At 38.6% G+C, this 21,809-nt stretch overlaps 1 protein-coding gene across 1 annotated transcript in view; it reads right to left on the bottom strand.

Annotated features, from left to right (window-relative positions):
- The window catches only part of elp4 (elongator acetyltransferase complex subunit 4), a 53,555-nt gene that overhangs the window by 30,632 nt on the left and 1,114 nt on the right, over positions 1–21,809 (bottom strand). Inside the window, exons 3-7 of the mRNA XM_057361803.1 lie at positions 17,544–17,665; positions 14,881–15,012; positions 13,205–13,338; positions 8,653–8,737; positions 3,777–3,965 (exon numbers count right to left, since the gene is read on the bottom strand). Of these exons, the coding sequence (XP_057217786.1) occupies positions 3,777–3,965; positions 8,653–8,737; positions 13,205–13,338; positions 14,881–15,012; positions 17,544–17,665 (662 nt within the window). The remainder of the gene's footprint in view (positions 1–3,776; positions 3,966–8,652; positions 8,738–13,204; positions 13,339–14,880; positions 15,013–17,543; positions 17,666–21,809) is intronic.

Raw genomic sequence — 21,809 nt, 5'->3', positions numbered from 1 at the left:
TTTTATTTCAACAAAAAACTGAATTAAAGAACAATGTCATTCTGCAACAGACGTTGTTAAGCCAATAGCTAACAATAACAATAAACAAAACATCTATTAATCTTAGTTCATATTCATTTCAGAATTTACCAATCAAATTTTAAAACCAAAAATTACATGAGTTAAAACATTTACTAATGTTAATGAATACAACCTTATTGGGAAGTTTTACCAAATCATATTTCATTTGATTTAGACTGATTAAAGATTTAGTTGGGCTGTGGCCACATTAAAAATACATGATGAGGTTCTGTTCTATTCTGATTCTTTAAATTACGTGCGAAATAAAATCATGCAAATAAAGGAGGTTTATCACAAGAGCTGGCCTGAATTTAGTTACAAATGTCAATCCTTTAGATTAAGATCAATCTACAAGACCACAAAACCAAATTATTGCATTGTATTAATTGCATTTATATGTCTTTCTATGGCCTGTACAATTGTTGCTTGCCAAACTGTAGGGTATATTACCAGTAAGATCTTTATGTGTGGAACTACTGGTTCCAATCGTTCCATAAATAACGGCTGTTATTTATCAAAAATATACAATGCAATACAATACAACTTTCTAGTCAACCAAGGCTGAAATTTCTCTTTTACCAGCAATACAAATCAAAACATGTACTTACAAAAGAAGGCTTACGATCAGGCAAGAAGTAGGACCTGTGTAAACATCGGATCAGCTTTCCAGCGCTGAAGGGAATTTGCTTTGCCGAGGTTGCTTTGCTACGAAAAAAACGATCTGTGCCAAGAATAAATTGGTTGCACACTTTAACATGTTACAAGCGTGACACTCGTGGATTTGTCGGTATCTCACTATAAAAGGACATGAACACGTGAACTTCATCCACAGAGCTGTTCTAAGTTTATTTTTACGAGCATTTCACTGTGAGTGAAGCTACTGTCAAACACACTGAAACTCAAGCGTCTTCGCGACGACCCGCCAAAATAAATGTCCGCTTGTCACTGTAAAAAACTTGCAAAATGTTCTCCCTACAAAGGTAGATAAGTAACTTGAACCTAGAATTTTTAGTTAAAGGAGTCAAATGATTGTTTTGCATATACTAAACAGAATTATACCAAAGGTGTTTCTAACAAAGATTATTTTGTTGACTGGACTTAGATTCTCAAGTTTTTGGCCCAAATGCGTCAGAAATTTACAAAACTTACAAAACGGTGTATTCAGTAGGTAAACTTGACTATGCTGTGAAAACGAATGACTTAAACATCTTTTTTTAAGTTGGGTGGACTTCCGTCTCTGTTTGTTTAGTTAACTCAAAAACGTAAGTTTTTGTAACCTTAAATATTTTTTTACCGTGTAATTTGAACCAGATGATAAAATAATTCACTTGTAGTAAATTTATAAACTGTAGTAAACACTATAGTATACTTTAATATGTACTACAGTAAGGTTTAAATATACTATATTACACAAGAATTTTACTGCAGTTTATTGTAAATAAAAATACAGAACTTGGAAAAAGGAAAAAAAGAAAAAGGAAAAAATGAATGTGGGGAAAACTAAAAGTTAGAGCCCTAATTTATCCATCTTATTACGTTAATGTCCTTTTTCAGTTACCTGTCTATTTCTGTGATGACCTGCACTTGTGTTTTTTTAAGATGATAACAGACTTATACTTGTGCTACAACTGTTTGGCGTGTGCTACAAAACTTTAAACCTCTGTAGCACCGGTGCTATGTGCAAAAAAGGTTAACGTACGGCCCTGCTTTTGGGGTAGGGGCGTGTTTGTTTTAGTGATTTGAAACATCAACTACCAGACATCGCTTACCCTGCCTTTAATTCATAAAATAACAATCAATATTAAACATCTAATTGGTGATGTTTCTAAACATTTTATATACACCAGGCACAAATTCATTGCATTTTCCTGTCCTCTTTTGATTGACAGGATATATCGGCCCTGATCAGCTGTTTTTATACTATCGGCCGATAGGCGCCATAATGTGAAAAATCGACCGATACCGATTATTGGCTGATATTTCACTGCACGTCTAATATTAATTGTATTAAATTAAATTAAAACTACTCAACAGTTATAGATTCTTTGTTGCCGCTGAAACCTTCTTCTATAACCTGTGCATCCCAACCAGATTATGGGACTTATTATTGAGTCATCATAATATATAATGGGCCTACCGCATATGCAATGTATATACCCCTATAGCGGTGGGTGTAGAAAACATTCTCTTTTTAGGGGTTGGTAACCTATGGTCCAACAAGGCACAGTAGACAAACACACTACAAGCCACTGGGAACATGATGAGAAACGTTCATTTGAAGTTCATCAGCATTCTGCCTGTCTGTGAATTTTGAGTTTATCCATAAGGCCTCATCCGTAAATGTTTGTGTTTCTTGAAGATTTACCACACTTACTAAAAGGTCTACATGTTCACAACACCTGTCACACAAAACCACTCTCGAATCAATCACATCCTCACTTTTATTGTAAAAAAAATGCAGGGTGCCCCCCAGACTCCCCGAGAGGGGTTTTAGCACTTTGTCTCCAAACGGACAAAGACCAGCGAGATCTTGTCTTTTGAAGCACTCTTAAAGCACAGCGGCCGGGGTCTGACTCTCGTTGGCTAATGGAGGCACAAAGAAAAGGGCCTCTCAGGAACCGAGAGGCTCTGAATGAGCGAAGCGCCCAGAAATATTCGAGACTGACCATTGGCTGGCTGAATGCAAAGTTGAGGGCCTCAAACAAAAGATGCGAGTTCACGCCCCAATGAAGACGCTCTACTGAAGGCCAAACATACATGTAGTCAAACAGATACACACGCAGGCCCCCTGAACCCCAGCCAAGCGGAACCTCATTCACAGAATAGAGGGGGGCGACTCTTTGACTCCGGCTCATGGGGCGACTATGGTGTGCCAGGGTGGACGGACTTATGGTGACCTCAATGCTGGTCCATGTGACTGACAGTCAAGTTTAAAAAACACTGAGAATCTATGACTAATCTTTGGGATTCCTTCTGGAAGTTGTTCATGGAAGAAACTCTGTTGTCTTGAATATGTATTGGTGGGAACTATTACTCATTAACAAAGTAACGTTAACAAAATAAATGTTTTCTTGCTTGTGAAAAACTTGCCACCATGATGGCTGGTTGAGTGTTCCAAGTCCATACAGTAAAAATTACCCTTTTTGGTTTAATATTTAGTCTCGGGGATTTAAAAGAACATTAAACAAATAATATTGTTTGTATTTGTCAAACACCACTAATAAAAACGGAATAAATGAAAAAAAAATACAAATTTAAAGGTCAAGTGTATGAAATTTAGCGGCATCTAGCAATAAGGTTGCGAATTGCAACTAACTGCTCATTCCACCACTACGGTGGCTGACACGGAACCAAGATATTGTCATGTTTTTGCTACTTTGCTGAAGGAGATGACGTTTTTACGAAAGGCACTCTCTAGAGCAGTTTGTCCCTTTAGGGCTACTGTAGAAACAACATGGCGAATTCCATGTAAGGGGACCCGTGGTGTATGTAGATAGAAATAGCTCATTCTAAGATAATAAAAACATAACGCTTCATTATGTAAGGTCTTTATACACCTCTGAAGACATAGTTATGTATATTATGTTGCATTTCTGTCAGTAGTTCCTTTTTTTACACACAGCACGTTTAAGGGTCATCCACAATCACTCTTCATAGAAACCAGAGCAAAGAAACATATCAACAAACAAACTGAGAAACTATTTGTTTGGTCATACCTGCATGAGGTGGGAGGGTACGGTCACCACAGCGACTGAGAGTGACGTGCGTAAGAGGCCTCGGAGGGCGTAAAGGAAGGTGGTGAGGGAGTGGCAGTGGGCGGGGTTATCCGTGCAGCACAGATCGTCCCCCCATAACGGAGATCCCAGAGAGTGGAGACCCAGACGGAGGACATTTCGAACCTTAGACTATAGAAGTGAGGGAGAGATTTAAAAAATTGAGAGTATTGATAAAAACATTACATATCACACTGTAAAAAACAAGATCTTAAATTGCTTAGGATAAAAAAATCACTGTAGCTTTGGATGAAAGAGTGTGCTAAATGCCTAAATGTAAATTTTATTATTTCCAATAGCTGGAAGGCATATTAGAAATAGGTATTGTAAATGTCGTCTAGTTATCATTCCATTCAAAAAGCATTTGTATCGCTAATATACCACTTGCATGAATATAACAAACAATTACAAACCAACGCACAATAATCTGACAGTTAGTAGTGCTTGTTATGTTGTTACAGAATGTATTTCTACACTGTTTTTTCATTGTTATGTCTCAACCGCCTATACTAGTATTTATTTATTGCTGCTTTGCAACAACGCAATATTGTAAAAGGCAGGTATTTTCCACATACGGTGCATGTTTGTATCTCCTCTTTGAAACGCGCAGATTTTTTACAAAGCTCATGGCTCTGAAAAGTGAGGTGTGCTATGATTGGCCAGTTAACCAGTGCGTAGTGATTGCGTATACTTGCGTATACATTTGGGCGGTCTTAGTCAAATCAGACCACGACCTGACGTAGATTTGTGGGGGTGTGGCTACACGAGGCGTTTCAGGCAGGTCTGGGTGAGCATTCGCTTTTAGATAGAATGCATCTTTTGTTTCGACACTTTCATTTAGCAATTTTACGTGTCTAATACATGCATGGGCAACTTATAACACACCAAAGACACAGAAAAACACGTATTTGTGCCATATGACCCCTTTAATGACTGTAACAACTCTAAATGTAAATTGGTATTTTGGACCAATAACGCATTACGCATAACGTAAGCAGTAATGCAATAAACCGCGTTCTTTAATAATTCAGAAAAGCAACAGGTGGATGACTGTTTTGAAAAAAATGACAAAGGAATATTTTATTTTAATAGGCAACACAAACACACCAATGAATCATGCACAATGAGACCAGAAGGGTCTCGCTTTGATATCACGTGGACTTTACCCAAGAAATCAGTCAATTAGAGCCTCTCGACAAGAAATGATTAGCCATTGTACAATTTCACCATTAATGCTTAGTTACAGATCTCGAGAGAGTGAGAGAGGTGAAAAGCAAACAGAACAGCACACAAATAGTATGTCAAACACAAGTGTGCAATGACTTGTGTAACTAAGTCAGCGGTGGAATCCTGTCTGTAGTGAAAAGTCTTTTGTCTGCAGGAGTGAGGGGTCATGTACCTCGAACCAATGAAACAAACAGTCCGGCCAAGAGCGCTCAACGCACGGTCAGACAGAACACTAGCTCGAAAGGGATTGGACAGCATCTTCCAATCAGGACAGTTGCCTGACACGACCACAATGTGCCTGTCAACCTGAGAGCCAAAATGTCTGCTTCCAACAAGTGCCAACAAATTCTTGGCACATTATCCACCAACACCAGCCAAGCCGAGGGGCCATGGGTAAGCGTTGTGTCCTCTCTACAGTACACAAAGCCTGGGACAAAGTGACAGAGACTTGGGCTTTATTCACAGATTCATCATCTGGGTTATATAGTAGAGCGAGGACACCTGTCTCAGAAGTTCAACTGGTGACACAATGGCATAGATAGGTTTAAATGTATTTAAATATGTACGAGGTTGTAGAAGATGGAAACGTTTACAAACTCTCTTTCACACTTTCTCAATTCATTTTCTTTGTATGGAAACAAAAAGTTTGGAGAAGTTTGGTGACAGAATTAATATTTTTGGATACAGTAATATGTATTTAACAAACACATACGTTAAAGATATCTTAGCAATAGCTATAAATAAATGTTTGAAAATGATCATTGTTTGGAATTGTCCACTGCCCAGCATCTGTCCACTAACATTAACACCCTCCACGCCGTTCAGCAATCACAAACATCTTAAGATAAATAAACCTCATTGTTTGACTGCGTTTCCAAAGATTCTGTAAGGTTGAGCTTGACGTTTCCAGAGGAGGGTGTTCCTGAGGAACCTGCTTCCTCTTTTCGTTCAGCTAACTTGTACTCGCACTCCTTCTGTCATGTGTATGTTTTACTCATGGAAACATGGAAAAATCTCAATTAAAAACGTACTGATTTTACCAGTCTTACAGGAATAGTTAACCAAAAATGAATACTCGCTGCAGATGTGAATGATCTCCATTCTTTTTCTTCATCCAGGCTCACAAAATTAATCCAAATTGACTCCAGAGATTTAATGAATTCTGAAGCATAACGATGGGTGTGTTGGAGAAAACCATCGCAAATTTATAAAAATGAAACTAATACTATCGCATAAGAGCGCTAAATTGAATCCCTACTTTCAAAACTCATTGGTTCTTGCATGTCTCTAGATTATTGTTGAAGGATATTTTTTTACAAGACACACAAGAAACAATGAGATTTGAAGTTATCTACCGGGCTGGAAATGGGGGAATGGGAGGGGGGGTGTCTGCTAGGTAAATTTGAGGTAAACCTCAAAACTGAAAGGATTTGCTTTTATCCTAAAATGGCCTCCAAATGCTACAGAAACAGTGCCATTTTTTGTATCTATGCTGTAAAAATATATAATTTGCCCCCGACTAAAGTCCCCCCCGTAAATTTTAGCCATTACCTCTAATTATCGCCAAACTTGAATTTACTGCGGATTTTTTGGTTTCGAATTCAATCATAATATCAATTGTTTTCTCTCTCGCACCTATCATTTCATTCAGAAGACATTTATTAACCCACTAGAGATGTTCAATTACCTTGATGATGGATGTTTGTGCTTTTTTGAGCTTCAACATTTAGGGACCTACAGTATATATTTAACCAATAAAATGTTTTTTTATTTGAGATACATTTAAACAGTACTGGTTAGTCCCTACGTTACACTGCAAAATTCCAGTGAATTGAGTCACCAGTCTGACAAACGTTTAGTCAGTCGTGTATTGTTTCCCTGCAAGCTCATTCTAAGCATTCTTGCATTTGTGCCCATGTGCTCTCAACCTTATCACATTCTGTGACCTCTGCCAACACCACGGCGCTGTTTGATGATGTCAGCGACTCATCAGTCGACTAATAGACAAGTGATCGAGGACTTTCAGCCCGAGCCACACTTTAAAAAAGAAATACTACAGTACAAATCGGCGCTGTCCTTCTGAAAATTCGCTGTTTTTTAGGAAATGGAATAAACGCTGTACATTTTAAATTATTACATTCTCTGTTGTCAATGTTGACAAGCACTTTTTAATACTTTTTTATTGGTTAGATATTTGCAAAATCCAGTGACAAAAAAGGCTGACTAATAATAATGATTTATGTCAAAAAAAAATTATGTCAAAAAATAAAAATCACGAAATATGGCGATACAACGTTTCAGAAGAACAGCAGCGAAATATCCTTGCAGAAAGTTTCCTGCATTTTACATTACAATGTGTTTTATGTTTTCCCAGTTTTATGTTTTCCCAGTTTTTTATTTTAATATATGTCAATGAATATAGCCGCGGAAAAAAATTAAGAGACCATTCCAGAGAACGCTGAAAATTCCAAATTTTCATTTAAAATCAGCATTTCTAGATGTATTGTGGTCATTCCAGTCCAGTGTTTGTTGAATTCCAACAACTTGACAACAACTTCAACAACAGCAATTTGAAAGACTGATAGAATGACAAGACATGTGAAAACTGTGAGAAAAATCGAGGTTATCACAGTAAAAAACTATTTTTGAACTTTTACTAAATACACATTTATTTGAAATTTGGTAAAAATATTGCTAGTAGTTCACACACAAACACACACATATATGTGTGTGTACACACATATATATATATATATATATATATAGACAGTCAGACAGACAGATAGACTGACAGACAGAAACTTGAATCGCATTTAACATTTTAAAACAACAAAGAACATTTTAAGATGCTCCCTAAGTCTCAAACAAACTTCACTACCATAGTATTAACATAATTCGGTCAAAAGTCTTGAGTTCAGCACGTGACCGAAGTCACATGAGAGCTACATAAAGTTGGAAACTGATTAAAACTAGCGAGTGTAACCTCCAGCGGCCCAGTCCCAGGAGCATGTGGAAGTCAAGACAGGCTCTATCATGGGGCCGTTTCTGAGAGGGGTCCCCGGAGGGGCCGAGCTCCCCTGCTTCTCAGCAGGAGCTAATGAATATGAACAGACAGAGGGCATATTGCCCAGTGTCTGTCTTGGCCTGTTTACCACAAAACTAATAGGACTCAGCTTTAAAGAACAGGAACCCAAGGGACCCCCGTCTCCCTCCTGAGAGCGATCCCAGCACAACATGGGGAAAGTGACAGGAGGATGAGAAAACAGAAAAAAAGGAATCAAGGTGGAAAAAGCTTTTTATAGCTGCGCTTGAATTACTCGTATTTTGCTAATGATTACAAATCAGCCGCATTATAGAGACGTTCCGCCAACTGAGACCAATCAATAGAACGACAAATGAAAGGTCTTGTAAAAACACAGCCTGCGGCGTAACGTCGCCATTGTTTCAGAGGTGTGAAGGCCTAAGACCCTGTTAATTGTGCGTTTTATTGTAGCTCTTTTAATAGCTTCAGGATTCAAATTTCTCAGTGTGAGCCGACAGCTGACGAGCAGCTTCCTCGGAACAAACAGCTAAATAAAACGAGCGGACCAACCTGCGGTGTGGATCCGTCAAAGCCTTCCTTCCGGATGACCGACCGGATGGACTGGAGGAGAGCATGATAGGGTGATGATAACAGGCTGAGAACAGCACAGAGGAACAAAACATACAAATTACACACAAGACGGCAACTGAGTGTGTAAATACAATTTGACAAAGAGTAACATTTGCATGCATTCGTTTAGCAGATAAAAGAAACAAAAAGAAGAAAGCAAAGAATAGAAGCATTTGGGCTTACACACTGAATTTTGCGCAATGAATGATAAAACGGATAAAAACAGTGTCATCTAGAGGATGAGGTGTATGGCACGAAATGGACAAAACACAGAACTTAAGGTATTTATTGGACACAATTATTTGACATAATAGCAAACTAAAGCATATCAAGGAAAATTGGGTTTATTTGAACAAACAAAAAACAGAACAACAAAAAGTTGTCAAAGTTTAAAGAAACAGTTCACTCAAAAATGAGAGTCTTCATTTACTCCAAATCTGTATAAATGTCTTTGTTCTGATGAACGCAAAGTAAGATATTTGGAAGGATGCTTGTAACCAAACAGTTCTTGGCCACCATTGACTACCACAGTAAACATAGTAAACTCGACGGTGAGTAAATCAAGACAGAATTTTCATTTTTGAGTGAACTGTCCCTTTAAGAAAACGTTGAACATAATTTACTGTTATTACTATTTTTTATATTGTTTTTTTTACAAAAGCCTCCTTAAATGTTTCCCAAAGCTTTAGAGTTTACATTCCAGGAACAACTATGCAACACGCAGCCAAAGATTTTCATGCATTTTATATTTTAACAAAGACAGAAGACGTCAAATGTCCAAATACGGACATCACTTTCGGCCACTTTTGTACATGAGATTTTGATTTTAACACAAGGGCTCCGTTTAAGGAACCGCAATGACTTAACGCAGGTCAGACACTGATGATATCAGCGCAAGCTTCAATTAATGGGCACGTGCCAGTGACGTAAAGTGAGAATTGCTTGGATATCACAAAAGCCTGTTGACTCAGACGGTAACCCTGGCAACCGTCCCCTATATGTAGACACGGGAAATACGGCACTAATTAAATCAAATGAATGAAATTAAGCAAAGACTCGTTCACCTCCGTCAGCTCCGGCGGGCCCTTGAGGTCTGCGGTGAGTTTGAGCGTGTATTAACGGGACATTGACTCTCATGGCAGTGACACAGCGCTTCTATGTTCAATCAGGGGTGAGATGCGACTTCCTAACAAGACCGCTCAAAGCACTTGACCTGTTAGCACGCTCTAATATATGAGAATCTTCGACATTTCAGCACAATATTATGACACCTGCGAGAGGCTATTGGCTTGCTACGAAACAATTCGTTTGCCACTGGCACTTCTCTCTCATTCTGGCTCACGACGTGCCGTAATGACCACATTGTGCCGCTCTGCGTGTAGCATAGATAGCCGTCAATTACGCGGAGATCCAGAGGTGAACATGAAACGCAAAACCTCACACCCACTTCTGGCCCTCGCTCACAACTATTTGGCAATATGTTGATTTTGTGTCCATTATAAAAGTCAACGGGTTACCAACGTTCAAAATATCGTCTTTGGTGTTCTGAGGAAGAAAGACAGTCATACAGGTTTGGAATGACATGACGGTGATTAAATGATGAACAATGTTCATTTTGGGGTGAACTGTCCCTGTAATGGGGAGAAACGTGTTTACCTTTTATAAATAAAAACGAGGTGGGGGGCCGGCGGAACGCCCCCATTGGATCTGAGAGGCGGGGTACGCGGCAGTCCAGCGAAGCGTGATCGCTTAAGGTGCCGTCCGTAGAGGGTAATGGCCGGCAGGTGAGCTAATTAAGATCACAGCGCTTCCAGCGCAAGGGGGGCGGGCATCCGTCTTAAACAACAGGCTTCGCTTTCACCTAGAGAGCAATTTGTGCCAATTACGGCACGTAGTGAAACGGAGCGATTTAACAGTCTGGAAACGGCATGGGGCTTTTATTCTATGAACTGTGAAACGCGAAAAGACAATGAGGTTTTCTTTGCATCTCAAGACATTTGGCTGTTATTAATCCTTGCTGATTAATTGATTTTTCAAGCAGGTTTCCACTCCTGCCTGGATTTCAGCTTCACGGCGACATTGCTGAGATGAGTTCTTCAGCAGTATGTCTCTTAACGCCACGCTAATGGCTAAAAGCTTTTATAACACGTCATAAAATGATGCAAGGAAACGCAGAGGAAGAACTAATGCTGAAATTCCAAAAGCGGCATTTATGTAAACCGCAGAAGCCGTCATGCGGCAAGCTGTTCCACCGACGGTCCCGGCACACAGGAACACACTTACGACATGAGTAAACACAGCTCAGGAACAGATAAACAGTTAGAAGACCTCTCTGTTTGGAGACATAAAAAGCAGAGAGTAGCAAGGGCTCCAGATTGATTTGTTTGCACTGCGGCTGTGCCGTAGACTTTAATGTAACCAAACTTCTGCCCGCTCTCCACGAGCAACCTCGCAACCAGAAAAAAACGCAGCACAAACGTCGCTCAAAAACCAACCCCATATTCGGAAAACACGTGAAGGTTCAGGGATGTTTTTACGAAACATTTATTAGGTCGGAGACCTGCCATAAAGTGAGATTGCAGAGATGTTCCTGAGAAACATGAGATTGTCTTTGAGGGAACATTTTCTTCTTGAAACTTCTCTAAACCGACTCTTCGACTGTTTGAGCTTAATAATATTTTATTAGTTTTAACGTAAGTTTTATTGTTTACTATGTACAGTTTGTCTCCCGAGTACCTCCATGTCACACACCTACATCTTACACTGCTGAAGTTTGAGTTTCTGCATTTTTCGCATCCGTAGCAAGCATTTTGAGAGGTGTTTCGACAATTCAGAGCCACCGTACGAGCGAGCGCCAAAATCCAGGTTGGCGTCTGAGTCCACTTCGTCTCGCAACACAAAGTACTGTATGAGAAACCAAGTGCGGATTACAAAGACATAGAATATAAAGAGAGAGTGCGGCAGATGATTGCGGAACAGCTTGACAACAAGATAGTATGTACTGATTTTATAGCCACGCTACCAAACGCAAGAAGACCATACTTCAACATTTAGGTAACGTGACCGGGGAGACCCGCGGGGTCCGTCGGTCCGTTCGCGATTGCGTTCATGGGAGAACCTGAAATACTGGAGTTTCACGGGAGAAATAACACTTGGTCAAGCTTTACTAAGTGTCAGTAGATCCAGCACCCTAGATATTAGGCATACAATATCACATAATACAAATATTGTAGAATTAGTCATCTTTATAGCAGGGATCGGCAATATAACTGATTCTAGATATTAACTAGATATTTGCGATTAAGACACAAAATGACAGAATATTGTACATTTAGAATACTGTTGAAAATATAGATTTATGTACCAAAGACGGCACAAAAAGGCAATCTTACTTTTTCGTCGCTTCAAGGACTTAAGAAAGTGTTTTCTGTTACGGTCACCATATAGTGATTGTATCTGTTATTTACCGAATTTTGATATTTCAAAAAATACATTTTCTTCATAATATATTTCTTCATTTTGAGTAAGTTCATTCAATATCGAACGAATTTAAGTGTGTTAATGTTATAGTGCACGCAGGCCGGTATTAGGCTGGCTTGACTGGGGGGGGCAATCATTTATTCTGGTTGGGCAGATATATACTTGGGCAGATATATTTTCTGTGATTAAACTAACAAATCATTATTTAATAGATTGTACAAATAAGTATTTGTGAAGTATTTAATTTTTATTATTTTAATTGTCAGCTGGATATTTTTAGAGGGCCCAAGAAATGCCCCCTCACTAGCCCACCCCGGCCCTCGGTGCAAGTGACAATTTAATCAATTAATCTGCAAAATCTGTGATTATTTATTAAACAATAAATCGTGGGAGGGATTTTATGTTCATTTAACAAAAAAAGTGGTTACCAGGTCTACATATTTATTTTGCACCAGAGTTATTATAGTTTTGATTTTAGTTTTATTAATATTTAAAATTAGCTTTTCTTTTTAGATTTTTTGTTTTTATGTTCATTTTAGTTCAAGTTTTAGCAATTTTGGAATATGCTTTTGTCATTTTATAATTTATTTGCTTATTTTTTATGTGTCTATATAATATTAACGTAATTTTTATTTTAGTTCTATTTTATTATTATAAATTATTACAAATTTTACTGCTTTAAACTTATTTCAGTTTATTTTTGAGGCAAAATAGATAAGTTAACTTTAGGTCAATATTTAATTTAATTTCAATGAACAGAAACGTTTTCAAAGTTTTAATTTTAGTAAACTAAAATAACCTTGTTTTGCACTAAACCTTTTGCTTGTTCTATCCATATCCCCCTTTTAAATTGGGGAAAATCAGCTTTTTTAATTTGCCAGAGCCAAAGCCAAAACAATGAGATATACTGTATATTGAATAACACCAAAATTTGGAAAGATATCGCGCTTAAAGGAATGTTGCCCACCCGTACTTAATAAGGATGCGAGTACAATCCTTCAGTGTTACTCACCTTGATTCTGTAGTTGTTGGTGATTCCTGTAGTGCATAAAAACTGTGACACTTGACTGCTTGTCGAACCTCGGGCTCCATCGTCTTTGACACGTCATAGTAATGTCCAAACCTCACCGATGAAGCCAGTGCATTCTTAGTAAGCGATGACAGAAAAAAGAGTGCATACTTGCATCAATCTGACATTGAAAAAATCAACGCACCAATTCAAGAATTTTTTTATTACACTTTAAAATAAACCATATCAGTGTATTTCTTGATTTCCAATCATAAATATAATCCAAATTCAAGTCCTTTGAAAGTACCAAATGAAAAGGAAAACAGGAAAGTACAAATATTTGACTGACTACTTCAAGTACCATATACAGTACATGGAGAAGTATGTACTAAACCAACAGCTAAAGTGAAATAAAGTCAATGAAAATACAAAAGACTGTAACTGTGGCACCACTGATGGTTCAACCATTGTTGGTCTGTAAGAAACCCTGTTGATTCACTTAGCCATTGAGAACATAATCACTTTGTGACGAGACTGACCGCTCAGGCTTAGAAAAACGCGGGCAGATGTTTTCCTGAAGTTCTGAGGGGGTCTGGATTCTCCTCCAGAGTTTCTAATGAGCGGGGAGGTGTGAGGCGAGCCTCTAATCTCCTCCTGATCTGGATCAGCGACTCTTCTGTGTCCCAGCGCCTCCTTCGGAGTCTGACAGCTTGGCGCTCATCCTCGTTTAGCGGGCAGGTCGGGTCGACCCCTTTAACGTTACGGGACGGGTTTTGACTGCCTGAACTTTGATCTGGTGTCTGCATTGAGGAAGAGAAAGGAGGGGGAGCTTTTATTTGGGATGCAAATCCCTTACTAGATTTACTGGAGCTTTGTGAAGAAGACTGAGGAATGAGAAAGGTTAAGCGGGGTAAGTATGTCCTCGGAGACGGAGAAACAGGAAATAAGAAAGTAAGCTGGAAAACATCCAATAAGAAGAAAACAGACGAGAAATTGTGAAAGACGTCCAAAAACGAGTGAAGTCTTGGGGGACTCACTGGGGTCCCCCCTAATCTCCATAGCAATCTGGATTATGGGTTGACGGGGAGGGGGCGGAAGAAAGAGGGGGCGCGCGGACGCCACGGCGAGGGCTGTGAAGGGATTTGGGGGTGCTGGAGGCTGCTGGTTCATTGTAAAGGCTTTGGGGTTGAATAGAACCTCCATGTTCTCTTGTCTGCCCCGGTTTTGAGTCCACCTATAACCAGCTAAGCGTGAGTAATCCACCTAAACTGTGAATGAAAGCAGGCAAAGCCCATTCACAGCGCTGGGTGGGAAGGAATTGATATATTTATTACAGCACGCTTTTTTTCCCAGCCCAGCCTATATAAAATAGCGTCTGTGATGGAGACAATGCTTAAAGATAGACTCGTAAAAGTGGGGAACGACACGATGGAGATGGAAAACAAAGTGTTGGATAGAACTGGTCCTTGGAAAACAATGAAAATCCAATGCATCAATTTCACATTGAAATTAGCAATGATAAATACTACAATAACACCCAATTCATAGTACTGTAGATTGAACTGTTGACAGAACAAATATCTAAATCCTGATTTTTTTCTCCCAATACCATTGACTAGGGGTATTTTACAGTTCATGAGAAGAGTTGTCAATGTGTGGCACTGTATAATGGGACAGACCTGAACTCTGGGCTGGTTTTGGTACCGCCAGGCGATTGTCATGGTGTCCTGGTTCTCTTGGTCACATGGTTGAGCTTGACCTTCTTTCGTCTTTACACTGCCAACATCATCCACAATTGGGGAAGGAAGCTCCTACAGATTAACACATAACACGATAACAATTTACTTAATGCATGTCTAGAATACAGTATTATAATATTTAGTTAAAAAGGTTTTACTTGAATTTGAATAATGACAACAACAAGATTTGCATAAAATTGAAATTCTAGGCATAGTATACATGATACGGTCTTATGAGATAACAAGAATCCAAGTTTGATTTTAACCATTCATTTCACTATGATATAAATTTCTTACTTACAGTCTTACTCAGACAATATTAAAGATATTATTTTCAGAAAATGTTCTTTGCATGATTTTATGTACATGAAGATTTTGTAACATTATCTTTTGTCTTGTTCTTAGTAAACTTTACTTAACTATACTGCATAACTATATTTTGTTTTATTACATTTAACAAAGACAGACATCATTTACATTTAAGTTTTTATGTCTGCATGGTTTACAAAATAAGTTTTATTTAAAAATATACTGTATATATTTTGCCATGTATAAAGAGAACCGTGCAATTAATTTGCTAATATCTGAAATGCTTCAAGATGTTATAACAATGTTGAAAGACATGAGTGATGCAATCTGGTTTTAAGATGAATTAAAAATTATTGTGGTAAAGTTTGTAAGCTAGAAACATTTCTTTTGTTTAATTTATTTATTATGTGTTATATTCATATTATGTGTTTTTATATTTCATAATTTCTGTTTTTCCTACTGTCTGTGCTAATGTGAAATTACTTTAAAGCTGCTTTGCAACAAATTAATACTGTAGAGCTTTATAGAAATAAATTTGAACTTTTCAAATCAACAAATTAAGAATCAGAAAAATTATTTCTATTTAACCCGTGTATAAAAATGCAGCTGATTACTTGCATTCATATATTACGTTATTTGGTCATAAAGTTTGATGATTGCTCCCATGTGTGAACTGGCTTCTAGCATTTTCTTACCTTTACTGGAAAAAGGATTTTAAAAAATAATGTTTTATAAAATAATGTCTATTAACTTGTCATTTTGAAAAGTGGTTTATTTGTGGCACATTTTAATTTTTGAATGAATAAATGAATGATTGATTCCTACAGTCGTTTCAAAATGATATTAAAGGGCAAATCTGACGTTTTTTTAACAACAGAGTTGATGCTGAAGTCATTAGTGGCAAGAAATGTCAGAATGAAGGTGGGGTCTGCCTCGCTTAGGGGAATTTACATACAGACTAGCAAAAAACAGAAAGCAGAGACTGCTTCACAAATAACAGGTCAATGCAGGTACAGTCTGAAGGGCAACATCAGGACCTCATTAAACTCATGTTGACTAAGGGCCAATCAGGGGCCAGAGAGAAAGACAGAGACACTCCTGTCCACAGTCATTAAGGTGAAACTCGTTAACGCTTCCAGGTAACTCCATGAACACCCACACGAACATTCATGTAGCAGTCTATGAAATTAAGGATGGGGTAAAGCAGAGAGAGAGAGGCCACAGGCTAACTTTTAAATGCAAACTACTATATTAGCATGTAGTATACAGTAAATATTGCCTAAAGGGTAACTGACAATTCTGGGACATCATTGACTACCATAGTAGAAAAAAATATAATGCTAGTCGTGCCCCAGAACTGTTTACTTTCCTAAATTCCTCAAAAAAATCGTCTTTTGTGTTTAACAGAACAAAATAATATAAAAATAATTTTGCCTTCTATGGTAGTCATTGGTGCCCCAGAAATGTCAGTTGCTAACACTGTTCCAAATATCTTTCTTTGCGTTCAACCGAACAAAGAAATGTTGACAGGTTTGGAAGAACACCGTGGGTAAGTAATTCATGACAGAATTTTCATTTTTGGGTTGAGTATCCCTTTAAATATGACCAAAAATGTGAAAACAAGTATCCATTACGCAACAAAAAGTAAATTTACTGGTCGAGTACTAGTGAAATGTCTTATCCGATCATATGACATATGAGTAAAAGAATCCCAGCGGACATTACTTATGGATTGTTCGTTTCGTCACATTGGAAATGGAAGGTCAACTTGAGGGCATTGCATTGTGGGATACATACCAGCACAGTGTGATCTGTCTGTATTCTGCTGATTTTGGCAAATGTATTAGGTCATCGGGATTCTCGAAGCATACAAAACATGCTCATGCCGCACAATATACATACAATACTTTTAATACAAACACTACAGTTATGAGTTTGTGTAGTACAGCATGTTGTTGTGGTGGTTATAACATTAGGACATAAAAGTAAAGGCAGTTGTTTTAAAGCACTCATAGACCTACAGAATAATGTACGAAACCAAATGTGTCAGTTGTCTTGAACTGGGATAATTCCATCATGCATTGTGTGATCCTCTGCGACACCTGACTACTCTTTGGTAAATCTGAAGATAAGTTGTATCATGTTTTAGTGTGTTGAAGACTCATTCAAATGTAAACAACGGGTCGTAAGTTACAATACATCAAAACTTTTCCAGAACTTGGATCATTGCATCAAACGCACCAAATGTGAACACTCGATTTCATCGTCTGAAGTACAGCGTGCTTTGTTCTTACCTGCATGATCTCATCAGGGTGATCCCGGGCAGATGCCAGAAAGACTTCATGTCCGCACACAACGCCCTCTGCCAGGAAGTACTTGAGCAGCATGTGAGAGTAGCTGTCATAGCGGTCCTCCTCTGCAAAAACATATCAAGCACAATTGCTTTAAAACATAGCGCATTAGGTTCTCCGGACGTTTCTCCTGACAGACGAATGGTCAGAGAGCTGTGATCAGACCAGAAACCCAACAGAGAGACTGAGAACGACTTCAGATGAAATAAGAGAAACTGCTCAGTCTAGTTAGTAATGCCAAACGCTTCAGCCGCCGTCATAAAAGGCGCAATGTCTATCTGACAGTAAGATTGGGGAGGACGGTATGACTGAAGCTGAAGTGTAATGGATGTAATGGTCACTCCATCATCACAGGGGCTGATGGGAAGGTGAGTGCCGGCTACATCACAATGACTGAACGCAGCACGTATAAAGGGGAAAAACACTCGTTTGGATGAAAAGTACGTCTGGGGGAAAGAACAGTAAACCAGTGGTTCTCAAACTTGTTTGTTGTAAGGCCCCCTTTGTGTAGAGTGCATTGCTTTGCGGCCCCCCAAATAAAGACTTATAATCTTAAACTTAAAATTTTAATTAAACCAAGAAAATATTCAGTTAAACAATGCTAAAATATCAATTCTTTTGGTTGGTGATGTTGTTTTTCTGATGTTTGATTGCACAAAATGTATGATAAATATCTATATTTCTAAAATGCCACAAAATCTGTGGCCCCCTGGAACCATCTTGGGGCCCCCCAAGGAGGCCACGGCCCCCAGTTTGAGAACCACTGCAGTAAACAACAGTTCATGTTTGTCTACTTAAAGATGATGCGGTATGAATGATCAACATTCTACTGAAAGTTAAAGCTGCAATGTGGAACTTCAGTGTCGAGATATATTATATCTCTTTTTGAAAACTAAAATAGCAGGTAAGCTTACGAAGTCAAATGATGTTGAGCTGACATTTCCAGCAAAATCTCATCCAATGGCTTAAATTACAAATCATTATTATTTGCCAACACAGTCTCAAGGCAATTCGAGACTTAGTCACGAAATGTAGAATCTATTCATTTGTTCACGGACACGGCTTTTTTTTGTGTTACTCAGCACAAATTTCATGTATTTTATTATGCGCTATCTTTTATATGTCTAAATGTATATCAACGCAATCTGATGGTAATTCGTACCTATTTTACAAGGTGGCTCATTCATGTGAATTCCTGCGGTCTCATTCATACGTTTTATTATGATTTCACTTCGCCCCCGCGACGTTAGGTTTAGGGGCGGGGTTAGGCCGTGTTCAGACCTGACTTCTTTTTCGAAGCTGCTAGCGTCTGTTTTACATTATAATTTTATGGAGTAAACCGTGTTTTCAAAAAACGCTTTTTTAAACGCCAGCACCGGCGTCTTTTTCTGCAGCTCAGGGCGTCTTTCTAAGTTGAAAAAAGTTCAACTTCTCTGAAAAAAACGCCCTACGTCAAGCCCCTTTTCACAGCTAACCAATGACATGCGAGTAGCGAGACCTGTCGCTTCCATAACAACATGCGAGGAAGGTGATTGGTCGAGCAGGATCCTTCCTAAAAAATAAAATGCCGGCCGAAGCGCTGCTTTGAACATATTTTTATATGAATAAAAGTTTATTTTTCACTTTTAATAACTTTCGATTGCATTTCTAGCGAGAAATTAGTACTGTAGTTTTAAAATATGTGGTTGGTTTTTGCAAAGACGGTCTCTGTTTATAATTCAAAAAGACTTCCGTTACTCTGCCTATATGAATCCTGTGTGCTGAGCTGCCTTCATGCACAAACGCGGCCAGATTTTCTTTTTACTAAAAAAGCGCTCGTCAACATTTTCTTGTCAAAAAAGACATCAAGTGTGTTCATGGCCTTAGGGTGGACCTTTATCGTTGCTTAGCCACCTCGTAAAATGCGTAGTTTTAGCAAAATTTGCCTTTGCGGATGTGATTTTAGGGTTTGAGAGGGGGCGCTTATAGCCATCTTGTGAAACATGTACGACTTCCTCTGGTATCAGGGTTCTAAACATATAAATGTCTATACACGCGAGGTATGTGTATCGAAAGTCGTGCACGAAAAAAAGCCATGCTAGTGACACGAAAAAGGTAGTGCTGACTGGCACGAAATAAACTGGGAATTCGTGTCCATGAACACGAATTAATAGATTCAAATATATCATGTCACAAACTGCCTTGAGAAGGGTTGCATATGCCTAAGATTGCAAATCGGTGAAATTTGTCAACGCTGGTTTTTAGTGCACATGCGTAATAACTTATTTTAAGAAACCAAACCAAAAAAGGTTATGGATCGTGGATTTAATGTCCGAAATTTCACATTTTATACAAAGTAAATGTCTTGTATAAAATGTATTACTATTAGAAATACTTCTGTGTTACAATGGTAAAAAATGTACTGCATTTAAATATTGTAAATATTAAGCTTTTTATTGGCATGTTTGTAAAAAAGTGTAGTATAGTTTTGAACTTGAATTGTCATTGAGAATTTCCAGGCATTAAAATGAACTTATTGAAGCTGCGAATAATAGTGGCCGATATTTTCAAATGATCAACATTGACCGAAATATATCTTTAAGTTCGTCCGATAAATCTTTCCGTTTCGCTACCTTAGTTTCCTACAAAAATTACAATTTAAGAGAATCTAAGTAAAACGTAACCTATAACGGCCCTCGGAGACTCTGAGAAGTTAAACTAGCTTCCCCAGAACCATTTATCATTGAAGTAAATGAAACACAAATTGTACTGCAAATTGATGGTCTTTGTACATTACTTATTTTGACGACACATGGTGGCAAATTTGGGCCATAGCTACCAACAAGAAGAGGCTTTTAAAACTCTCCTATTGAAAATCCTTCATTTCCAGCCGACACTTCATAGCTCTGACTTCCTGTCGTGAATTTACATAAATGGGCCACTCAGAACCTGACATTCATCCTCTTCCTCTCCAGCACACACACAATGACAGTTTTAACTTCACATTCTTTCGGACGAACACCATCAAACCCACAAAGGTCCACAGCTTCTGCCTGACCTCTCAAAGATTCCTCCGACAGCAGGAGAGAATGATGGGCATCACGCCCGCTTCCTGGTTTCGCCTACAAACCTGGATGCCTCTCATATTCCATCTCCAGCAAAAAAGGAAAAATTCCTCAGCTCTTCAATTTGTCATTGGAAGAACTCCCCTCACTCTTATTGATGTGTTTCTAGGTCAGCAGGCCTTTGTGGCTTTCGGCGGCCCCGACAAAGACACCCAGATGGGCCCACTCGAGATGGGGCCTATTGTGGTGCCGTTTCTATGGCGCCTTACAAATGAAACCTGCGGGTGCTATTAGCCTAGCGGGGGTGTTTGTGGGGCGGGATGGGATGTGTTGGGGGTGAATATCTCCGCTATAGAGACTTTGGCACATATCAGTCACTCAAGAGCATCTAGAGGTGGGACATCAAGAGATTTCCTCTCTTTTTTCATGCCGACGGTCTCTTTGCTCTTTTTGTGGGAGAAGCGTTTAAGTAGCGTGTTTGTAAGACAGTAGGAGCCCGTGAGTGTGACACACAGTGAGTCAGTCACTCAAAGCTGCAGGGGAAATTTGGGTCAACACTTCTGCCCTCCTGGTTCCATATGTTTGCCGTCTGAGTCCCGATGATTCACAATGGCACCGGTGGTACAAACCGGAAGTAAATGTGCAACCTCTTGAGCCGTAACATCTAGCATTTCTTTTTGCATTACATTACAATTGCACTAATATATTTTTTTATGGGCCCCGTTTGGAGATAATTGAGCTAGACAGCACTCGAAACATCATAAAAGACCATGAACAATCCACTTACAATGAAGTGTAAAGGGAACAAAAGAATGGAGAGAATAGAAATTAGGAGGTAAAGACATAAAATCCTCATGAATATATGTTTTGAAAATAACGGGCCACGGTGAGTTAGCTGTTATGAGTTGAGGGTTTGGAAAAGTAAAATTGATGGAAGTCATACACATTTCACTTAAAGGTCACATTTTCTTAAAAATGTGATAAGAGTGAGAGTTAGAAAGTCGGCCGCAATGACATAAGAAAAACACCTGCTAATTCAGCAGAATATCTATAGTATGATCAGAGCTAACAAAGAGCTCATACGGCCATTATGAAGAAACAATATATTTTATTTTCAACACATTAACAGATACATTCATGCCATTATTTTTATTTGTGAAATTTG

Source organism: Triplophysa rosa, linkage group LG1, assembly GCF_024868665.1.
Source record: "Triplophysa rosa linkage group LG1, Trosa_1v2, whole genome shotgun sequence".
Classification (NCBI taxonomy): domain Eukaryota; kingdom Metazoa; phylum Chordata; class Actinopteri; order Cypriniformes; family Nemacheilidae; genus Triplophysa; species Triplophysa rosa.
This window is presented reverse-complemented; position numbering and strand designations above follow the sequence as displayed.